Raw genomic sequence first — 10,789 nt, 5'->3', positions numbered from 1 at the left:
AAAATGTTGGGGGCGGCACGAAATCGCTCAGTATAACTTGAGAATTGATCACCCTTGCCGATTTTATCAATATATATAAGAAATTGTCCGGGTCTATAAAAGAAGCCACAGTTTGCGACCGTGAAAAGGCATTTTGACAATAAAAATGTAGTTTTGCTGCAGTAAAATGACGATCCAAACCGCGAATTCACTGATGCACACCGATTTGTTATGCCCCATCCGTTTTTCAGATCATCGACAGAAAGTCAAACTAATTTTGAGCTCTACATTTCAGATCCGTAAATAACCTAGGAAGTCTCTCTTTGTAAACTTGAACACGTTTTACTTGCGTCCAAGACTCTCTCTCTAAACCTTGGACATGAGGTTCGTGTACCAAGCTTGCTGTCATAGTTCATACTTCGTACAATGATTACTCATTTTAGAGATGCAGATCACCTCTAAATTTCCACTCTGCTAGACCCCACATTGACTACCCACCTCATTGACGTCAATAGAGAGCTTCAAGGAAAAAGAGCTAAATTTGGATAAGGACATGGGGGAATGTTCCTCTTCTCTTTCTGTGGTTCTCTCACTAAAAAAATGGAGAATTTTTGTGTTGGGTATTGCTGAACAGTTTTTTTTTATGAGAGGGGAGAGTATTTTTAGGGAGAGATTTTTTTTTGTGTGTGTTTTCCAATATGGTTGTGGTGTTAATTGTTGAAAGAAGTTTTTGTAGTTTGAAACAGGGTGGGTTGGAGAAGAAGTTGTAGCAGGAAAATACAGGTAAAAAGGTGTTTCTTTGATTTAATTTTCATGGGTTGCTTCATTTTGTGTATTTGAATTGTGGGTTCTGTTCTTGCTTTGTTTGCCATTTCTGGTGATTTTTTTTTTTTTTTGGGTTTCAACTTTCATGGGAAAAGTCTGGTATGAGTGCTCTCTCTTTGTGTGTGTGTTAAGACCTGTTGAGAAAAAAATTCTACTCCCTCTTTTTCTACACGAGAAGTCTCTTTCTCTGTTAAGACCTGTTGAGAGGTGAATTCTCTCTCTCTCTCTCTCTCTCTCTCTCTCTCTGGTAAGACCTATTGGGAAGTGAATTCTCTCCTCCCCCTGGGGCTCTTCCTATCCAGAGCAATCTTCTCATGATTGACTTAAATGAAATTTCTTTTATTTACCTCTTTTATTTTTAACTCCAGACTTCAGTGTTTCATGCATTTTTCATGAGGTGCACCTCCAAAACCCATTGTTTTCCTTTGTATATATAAAAAATAACAATAGTAGCACCTGGGTTTGGCCTTAGTTTGTTGAGGCAAATTAAAGATGGTGCTTTTTCTCGAGAAACGGTGAAACTGAATGTTTAAGAGGCATAGCTGATTACAAGCCCAAACACACACTCTCTCTCTCTCATTCTTTTGTTCCTCTGGTTTAGGACATAAAAGCGTTGAGGCCTTGATTCTTTAACCCTTTCAAGGGGGAGCTATGGAGATTCAAGAAGAGGAGGAAACCCACATACCTCAGCCTCTTTCTCCATTGACTGTAGCAATTGTAGTTAATGGAAACAGAGACAGCAAATATGCAGTGAAGTGGGCTTTGGAGAAGTTCATTCCAGAGGGAAGGATTTCATTCAAATTGTTACATGTCAGGCCAAGAATCACAAGGATCCCCACACCAAGTATGCATATATTGTTTCTAGTTTTATGTTGTCTTATGGTTTATGTTCATAATCCATTCTAATCAGTGTTAAAACCCAAGGACTTGGCTCAGGACACACTAGGACTCAAGCCCCAGACAGGCCGACAGACTTGGCCAAGTCCCAAAAAATTTAAAAATAAATAAATAAAATATTGGAAACAATTCAGAGCCTGCCCAGCAGGAGTGGCCCAGTTTGATTCGGAATCACCGAGTTCTCCAATGCTGGTTCTAATTGTAACCTTCTTGTTTGTGGGATTGTTGAGGTTATAGAATCACTTAACTAACTTTGGATAAATGTTTTTATATTTGGGTTACATAAAATTTTAATACCTTTTTTTGCTTAGAGAACTTGGGCTTTTTGCATATGATCAGAAAGCACAAGTTTTCTATTTGTTTAACTCAGAAACCCTGTTGAACTGACTCAATTTGGGCTCTAAAAATTATGCGTTGGTCCACTGTGATTTCATTATTAAATGATTGGATACTCCATGAAAGAGAGTAGATATCCAATTGAAGTTTCCTAGTTCAAAGCCCAAATGTTATTTGTGAGTTGTAAGCGAGTATACCATTGTTTGATACGCAATTCACTAAGAAAGAGTGAATGTTTGACAGAAACAAGCAATGAAATAAATCATTGATCAATATAGCAGACTAAATTATGTACAGATCTATAATTTTCCGCTTCGATTAAGGGGCAACAGTTACATAATCTATCACCATAATCACCAAACCAAGGAAGTTGACATCAAAGCACCAAGAACATCAATTGTTTCCAATATTTCAAGTGCCAACTATGCTAATTATCATACACCATGCATTCTTATATTTTCCTGATGATACAAGTGAAGATCTCTAGATTGTTTGGTGAACAGGATGATCTAGAGAATGTAGAGTGTTTGAGTCCTACTCAAAATCATTTTCTTTAAAGAGATTATAATTGAGGGGGATTCAGGCTCTTGGATTAGGAAATGTATACAATGTGACCATTTACTTTTAATATAAGGAGGTCACAATCATCAATGACTATTAGATTTGAAATTGGGTGGTTGAATATGTGTCATTGTTGGGGCACGAAGTCCAAAATAAAATTTCTGGAATGTTGTGACAAACTTTCATCTATTGGATTTCACATCCAATGGATAAAAATGATTCTGACCTCCTTGTACGAAAAATAAATGGTCTCTTAGTATACAATTCCCTTGGATTAATGGTTTTCGAGTTGTAAAAATATATTATCATCCCATGGACTATGGTCAATGGAACACCATTTTCTGATTCAGTCATCACTGTTCAATGAAATGGTGGACATTGATGGGAGGGAGAGTGGGACCCACCAAAAAAAGGAACGTGTTTGTGTCTCACTCCATCTGTCACCATCTATCATAATGGACAGTGATGACCCCGATGGACTATGGTTCTCCAAAATGCATCCGGTTAGTATATTTCTATTTCCACATTGACTGATAGAACTCATGGTAACGCAAGTAACCTTAACAAATTGTAGTCATGTGATTATATTGAAGAAAGTGTTGTTTTTAATTGTTTGTAGTGGGGAATTTTATTCCTATATCAAAAGTTCGAGAGGATGTGGCAGATGCTTATAGAAAAGAAATAGAATGGCGAGTTAGCACAATGCTTCTCCCCTTCAGGCAAATGTGTGCTCAAAGACAGGTAAGCTTTCTCAAGTTTAGAAGCTCTATCAAAGTCAAAAGGCATGCAATAATAATTCTTGAATCCCTTTTTTCGATAGATTTGAAATGCGGAATTTTTTAATGCAGGTGGAAGTAGAGCCTTTGGTGATCGAGGGAGATGATGTGGCTGAAGCAATCTCAGAAGAAGCAAATAAGTCTTCATTTAGCAAGCTAGTCGTGGGAGCATCATCTCGTAATGCAATTACGAGGTTTTCTTTTCTTGCTTTTTTCTTATAAAAATCTAAAAAAATGCGTGAGGCATCAAGTAGTAGAACTAAAGAACTAATATGCTGATTTTTTTCATGTATTTTGGATTATGCGGAGATCACATCACTGAAATAAAAAATGCTTTATCCACTGTATAATATTGGGTTAGTGTACATGTTTGCATATATAAAAATTCCTAATTCTATGTATAATGAATTATTGTACATATCAAAACCATGCAACAATCAGAATGCAATTTGTAAACCAGTTTCTTTATTATAATTGAAGGAAGCAGTTTCTATTTTGGAAAGTATATTATGATCCAATTGACCATGGAAAATCGTGGTCCATTGGGGTCATCAATATCCAATGACTTTCTGTACATCAAGAGAGAGAGAATGGGACCATCATAGCAGGACATGACGTCGATCGTTGGTCACGCTATCACCGTCCATCAATTCCTTGGATGGTGATGATTCATAAGGGTTGTTTCCTGTTGTCAATTGGACTATAGTATGCTTTCTGTTTCTACTTAATGTCCATACTATGTGTCTATGAATGACAAATGGGTAATTTTTTATTTTAGGAAATTTAAAGGCCCAGATCTAGCCACAAGAATCTCAGAATGTGCTCCAAGCTTTTGCACCATTTATGTTGTGTCAAGAGGAAAGCTATCATCTGTGCGAGTTGCCACTTCATCTCCCGAAGAAAGCACCGAGTTAGCCAGTGATGAAGCAATTAGTTTCTCAGAGAGTAATTCTTCTAGCTATCCACTGAGAACAGTAACAGGTACAAGTGTTGTGTTCTTGATATTGGTTGCTCTCCCTCCATAAAAATTTACAAGATATTTTTGGTCGTGGTGGTCAGTGTTACACAGACACTCCTACTCTTCTCTGTGTCGCATGCTTACTCATGTGAACAATTCCCGTCACGGGGTCCTCACCCCACAACACATGTATGAGAGGGGGAGAATACATGTTGAACTCTTTAGGGATCTTGATACGGTCTCATCTTTCCTTCTATTGAAATAAAATGTCCCTCATGGGATTTGAACCCACTAACTTTCAAGGTTAAAGTAAGGTTTCTACCACCATTCCGTAACGTTACTTATTTGTGCAAAATTTGATATTAAAAGATCTCAAAATAAGAATTATTTGCAAACATAAAAAATAAAAGAACATGAATAATGGTACTATTAATTTCTCTTCCCAAAATTACTATAAAAGTATTGTATTGATGTGTCGAGCCATACTAATTTTTGGCCTTGATGCTAGACACCTAAGACCATACTAGACACTGCCACTTATATGTTGTGTCACACTGGTTTTTGGCCTTTAAGCTAGACACTTAAGACACATACTAGAGACAGCCACTTTTGTGTCTTTGAAACACTGGTGGTGGTAAATGATTATTTATTCAAAGTTTGAATGGTCACACCCGCTATACTCTCTCTCTCTCTCTCTCTACACACACACACATCATGGGCAGCAATCTTCGTATAGACTATAGATGGGTCTATTGATATATTTTGCGATACAGGAGGCAGTGATACCTACTTGTCAGAGCATCGACAATTTCGTTCTTCATCATTACCACTTCAGAGACATCGGGCTATTTCTACTGTGAACTATTCGAGTGGTAACAGTTTGTCAAGTTCAACAGAAATTGGCCCTCATAATAGTGTCTCTCTTGGCAGTGAGGTGGATACTTTATCTCACGGCTTTACTGATGATGCAAGTGAGACATCTAGCTATAGAACTTTTCAGGCTGAGAATGAGTCCTGGTTTTACAATAGGATGTCAGCAACAGATACTCAAACTGAGATCTCATTATCAGAATGCCCGGTATGAAGCTATGAACTCTTAAATATTGTAGTGATATAATAATTTTTGACTGGGAAAGTATTATATAAGTGCTGGGTCATCACCACCATCCATTGAAGTGATGCATAGCGAGGAAGAGAAATTGTGTCCATCACTGTCTTCAGCATTGTGTTCTATGGTGATGATCACAATTGAATATGGTTTATCAAGTTCCCACTAGGGACTGACAGACTTGGACCTGGCTTGGACGCAGGACCTAGCAAGTCCAAACCAAGTCCTTGTTTCCATACACTGGTTTTCCCCCATTAACTGGCTTTGAATTGAAACAAGTGCAAAAATATTTTTAACTTAGAACAACATTTGGATGGCAAGAAAGTTATACATATGTTAGTTTCTGCCTCAGCCTTCTACATTATTATCTTTCTTCTTTGATGTGATGGTTTTCTCTTACGATAGGAGGACCTAAGCTTTGAGGTAGAAAGGCTAAGAATTGAGCTTAGGCATGCTCAAGGGATGTATGCCATGGCCAGAGATGAGGCAGTCGATGCCTCCAGAAAGGTACTCTCTCTTTTTTCTCTAATAGTTTTAGATCCATTAGTACTTTCACAGGTTGATACAAGATAGAGAGAAATCACATGGAGTCCCTTTTTTTTTTGAGAAAAAATCACATGGTTTAGTAGAATTGTGAACTGGAAGAACCAACTACTAAATATCTTAAGATCCCATTACGCAGGGCAACCAACTTTGCTAAATGTTCTCAAATTCTTGCTATTTTATTAGGCAATCGAGCTAAGGAACCGACAAATGGAGGAGGTAAATAGACTTAAAGAGATAAGACTCAGAGAGGAGAAAGCACAGGAACTGGCAAAACTAGAGAAAGGTATGTGTGAAGCTGCTAATAGAGAAGCTGAATATGCAAGGGAATGTGTTGAGAGAGAAATTTCAGAGAGAAGAGATGCTGACAATAGAGCGTTACGAGAGGCTCAAGTGAAGCATAAGATTGAGAGCCTTATTGCATGCTTAGAGCATCAATACCAGAAGTTCTCATGGGAAGAGATAGTTTCGGCCACTTCTTCATTTTCTGATTCTCTGAAAATTGGTTCGGGAGCTTATGGAAGTGTTTATAAGTGCAGCTTGCGCCATACGATGGCAGCTGTAAAAGTGCTTCACTCAAATGAGGGTCACCAAGCCAAGCACTTTCAACAAGAGGTACGAAGAAATTTTAATTTGTTAGAAAAAATAAAAGAAAGAAAAATATGCTAAATATGATTTATTCAAACAAATTTTTTTTAAAAAAAACGTTTATTCAAGAAAACTGTATATTTCATGAACCCAGAAAAGGAAGCACTATTTACCTTCCAAAAAAAGCATTAACTTTTGAAACTTTTCTATTGTTTTGAGAGAATTGCAAGATTGGAGGTCCCACAACCCTGTTTTCAGATGCTGCTAATCCCTTAAAACATTAAAATATTTATTCAAGCAAACTGTATGTTTCATGAACCCAGAAAAGGAAGCACTATTTGCCTTCCAAAAAAAGCATTAACTTTTGAAACTTTTCTATTGTTTTGAGAATTCCAAGATTGGATGTCCCACAACCCGGTTTTCAGAAACTGCTAATCCCTTAAGACATTGCAAGTGTCTGAGTCTATAAGGTGGTGCTTGAACTGGTTCAGGTTGGAACCATTATGGGATTTGGGGAAGAATTCCATAGGTATCATACTCAGTTTCCACAGAGAGATTGTTTGGATTATGGTATAGTAAGATGGCTCAAAGCTCTCCTCTTAAAAGTTATGCTGATAGAAAGCAAAGCCCTGGTATGGTTGGTCCTATTGAGATCTGTAATGTAGTAAGGAGATCTGAATTCTTGGTTCTTTTAGGAATGATATGGAACTCACATGTTGAGCCTAAAATATGTGTGTCGAGAGGCTGCTGGCCCTTGTGAAAATCTGGTGTTCCCCTGGTTCTTTTCAGGAGAAAGAACAACTTATTGGTCTTGTTGAAAAACCCATTGTTGATTTTCCTCATTGCATTAAAAATCAATATCAATCATATATCAGTTATCTTGGTAGTATATTTTTTCTTCTTTTCCCCCTTACCAGTTCCAAATTTAGAGCATATAACTGAATGAGAGCATTAGAGCAAACTATGTTCTTGATCTCACATATTTTCTCATTATCTTGGCTTTACAGCTCGATATCCTAAACCGCATTCGCCACCCCCACTTGCTTCTTCTCCTTGGTGCTTGCCCAGACGAGGGTTGCTTGGTATACGAATACATGGAGAATGGGAGCCTTGAAGACCGACTACTTCAAAAGAACGGCACTCCACCTCTTCCTTGGTTTGATCGCTTTCGTATAGCTTGGGAAGTGGCCTCTGCCTTAGTTTTTCTCCACAATTCAAAACCAACACCCATTGTTCATCGTGACCTCAAACCTGCGAATATCTTGCTTGATCGTAACCTCACTAGCAAAATTGGCGATGTGGGTCTTTCTACTTTGCTTCCTTCTAATATCTCCACCATCTCTACTGCTTATAAGGAGACATCTCTCGTAGGTACATTTTGCTATGTCGATCCCGAATACGTAAGGACCGGGGTAGTGTCATCAAAGTCAGATTTGTATGCTTTTGGTATCATAATTTTGCAACTATTAACAGCAAAACCAGCAATGGCTCTTGCCAACTATGTTGAAACAGCATTGGAGGGTGGGAAGCTTGAAGAGATTTTGGACTTAACAGCTGGGAAATGGCCCTTAGAGGAAACACAAGAATTGGCTCTTTTGGCTTTGGGTTGTGCAGAATTGAGGCGTAGAGATAGGCCTGATTTGAAGACCAATGTTTTTCCTGTGCTAGAAAGACTCAAGGAAAAAGCTGATCTTTCTCGTGGATCAATACCCCAAGTCCATTGTGTGCCTCCAAGCCACTTCATCTGTCCCATATTTCAGGTTTGTTGTCTTTCTCATTTGTCAAATTTTGTCTTCTTTTATTCAACTTTTTAGTTTTTTCTAAAAGTTTGCTGGTGCTAATATTTCTTCCTTCTTAAGCCATCCGTTGTCATTCTCATCTGTCAAATTCTGTCTTCTTTTATTCAACTTTGAAGTTTTTTTGGAAGTTTGCTTGTGCTAATGTTTCTTTCTGCTTAAGCCTGCCGATTTTTCATTCATGTGCTTTGCTAAAATGGCACGCCCCTTCCAAGCAACAAAGATGCTACTTGCCTGATGAAATTTGCTTAATGGTTATATAGGATCTGACCTGATTCCACCACCTTTTTTCTTCCTTATTAGATTATCATTAAGCTCCACCACCTTTTTTCTTCATTGTTAGATTATCATTAAGCTCCACCACCTTTTTTCTTCATTGTTGGATTATCATTAAGCTCTCATCTATGAAGATTGTGAACCCCAAGAATTTTATTAATTAAGCTCATTGGAACAACTCCTATTGAACTTCAACACTAGCCTAAAACTCTGAAAGTTTCCCTTGAGAAAGCTTGCTTAAACAAGTAAACAAAACTATAGTTTAGTGGCACAGGTACCCCAATACTATTTGCACACTTTAACACTAAAATGAAATTGTATTCCACTCAAAGTTGGTATTGTTTCTCTACTCTTCAATTTTGTGAGCTGAAATTTTTCTTTAATTCGGTGTGTAGGATGTGATGGAGAATCCATGTGTGGCAGCCGATGGGTACACCTACGAGCATAGAGCAATCGACAAATGGCTAAGCATGAATGATAAATCACCAATGACTAATTTACCCATGCCTCACAAAAACCTTGTACCTAATTTCACTCTTCTCTCTGCCATTATGGAATGGAAGTCTGGAAACCAGTGATCATCACTGTTATTCAGGTAAGTTGGTTATCCAAAAACAAAACAAAAAAGACAGAGAGAGAGGAGAAGAAAAAGAAAAAGAGAGAGAGGAGAAGAAAAGAAACAAAATCTATTCCGACTCTGATGCTCATATTTTCCCCCATCCTTCTCTTTATATTGTGGCAGAGATGGGCATGACTCTACATTACTAGTCCTCATCAATTGCTACTCATGTACAAAATCGAAGCACTTTTGTGCCCAAAAGATGTAAGCACACATAAGGCCTTATATCCATTTGTAATAGTCATGCATGCTTGAGCATGGAAGCGTTACTGCATTTTGGACCCTTACTAGTTACTATGTTAAGTAACAAATAAGACCATTTTCTTTTGATACAAAAAGGAGACAATCATCCCTAGTCATCCGAGTAAAATTGGGTAGTTGGGGTTGTACCATTGATTGAACTTTAAGACCAGAGAATTTTCCTCGAATTTTGTGCAAAAAAAATGACATTTTGCAACCATTTCGATTTCACATCGGACAGCTTGGGACATCTATGACCTTTGTTGTACAAAAGTTGACAATCTCACTGTTATACAAACCCATAATATTCTGCTTGTCTTGTATAAAAGATTATTAATTGTGTAACCAAAATATACAAGCACCTATTGGGCCCTGTAACCTTTTTGTAACAGTTATTTGAGAATGGCCATGGAAGTGTTGCTTGTCTTGGAACCTAGGCATATAAGAACTTTAGTGTATATTATGCTCCCACAAGAGCAAAGTATTCATTTGGTCCCTTAGGTAAAACATGTACTTGAAAAGATCTTCTAGATCTGAAAATTTGGTATCCATTTCAAGATCATCGTATGATTATTTTCAATGAAAAGAAATTGGATTTTGAGCTCTTTTAACACTTTGATCTTACTGCGATGTTTGTTCAATTTAGGACTAATTTTTCAGGCTCATAGAGTGTGTACTTGAGTTGTTCTTTTTGTTTTGTTTTTGTGGAGTCAGTCTTTAGGTAATAGATGATACATCCCCAAAATTTGGTGTCCTAGAATGTTTTTGCCTGAGGGAGTAAATGGATAGTTTACTCCCGGAGGAGCATAAAATCATTTGGCTAAGTACATTAACCACCCCACAAAACTAATTACAATTTCAGTTGATAGTTTCGCTATACCATCTTGAAAGAAATCATTCCTTAGAAAAGTAAAATGTTTTATGGTTAATGTTTATTAGAAAAGCAGGCCTTCTTTTTTTTTTAGTTTGTTAATCATTTGATTAAAACTCATTTTCTTGGCAATTGATTTGATTTGGCTGCATCCAACATTGTTTTCCAACTGTCTTTAATCTACTATTAATTTAGTATGAAGTATTTCGGAAAGTTGTGGCTTTAACCAGTTGCACCTTAAATGTCACGGTATGCATGAAGTATTTCGGAAAGTTGTGGCAGTTGCACTTTAAATGTCACGGTATGCAAAAAAACTGTATACTTTGGTTATTTCAATTTTGTTATTTATAGCCGTTAAAAAGTGGATTTCAAGTTTTAAAAATGGTTTACGACATTTGCTTTTGGACCATCTTTTT

General features: G+C 37.3%; 1 protein-coding gene across 2 annotated transcripts; it reads left to right on the top strand.

Annotated features, from left to right (window-relative positions):
- The first annotated feature begins 644 nt into the window (after positions 1-644).
- On the top strand, positions 645-9,600 carry LOC18428229 (U-box domain-containing protein 35). 2 transcript variants are annotated; one of them, XM_011622876.3, is made up of 10 exons: positions 645-762; positions 1,406-1,648; positions 3,218-3,339; positions 3,447-3,568; positions 4,153-4,355; positions 5,106-5,410; positions 5,846-5,947; positions 6,170-6,598; positions 7,579-8,331; positions 9,039-9,600. In XM_011622876.3, exons 2-10 carry the CDS (start codon positions 1,456-1,458, stop codon positions 9,219-9,221), a joined length of 2,412 nt encoding a protein of 803 aa, XP_011621178.1. In that variant the 5' UTR covers positions 645-762; positions 1,406-1,455; the 3' UTR covers positions 9,222-9,600. The 2 variants fall into 2 exon arrangements, with proteins under 2 accessions (XP_011621178.1, XP_020519318.1); XM_020663659.2 differs by lacking the exon at positions 1,406-1,648.
- Positions 9,601-10,789: the final 1,189 nt, after the last annotated feature.

This window comes from Amborella trichopoda, chromosome 13 (assembly GCF_054954075.1).
Source record: "Amborella trichopoda isolate Santa Cruz 75 chromosome 13, AtrichopodaSantaCruz75HAP2 v2.0, whole genome shotgun sequence".
NCBI classification, from domain to species: domain Eukaryota; kingdom Viridiplantae; phylum Streptophyta; class Magnoliopsida; order Amborellales; family Amborellaceae; genus Amborella; species Amborella trichopoda.
The sequence above is the reverse complement of the archived record's forward strand: the minus strand, read 5'-3'. Positions and strand labels throughout refer to the sequence as shown.

Coding starts and splice junctions, on each gene's coding strand:
- LOC18428229 (XM_011622876.3), top strand. CDS start 1,456: ATGGAGATTCAAGAAGAGGAGGAAACCCACATACCTCAGCCTCTTTCT. Junction 5,948..6,169: donor CAGTCGATGCCTCCAGAAAG/GTACTCTCTCTT, acceptor CTATTTTATTAG/GCAATCGAGCTAAGGAACCG. Junction 8,332..9,038: donor TCATCTGTCCCATATTTCAG/GTTTGTTGTCTT, acceptor TTCGGTGTGTAG/GATGTGATGGAGAATCCATG.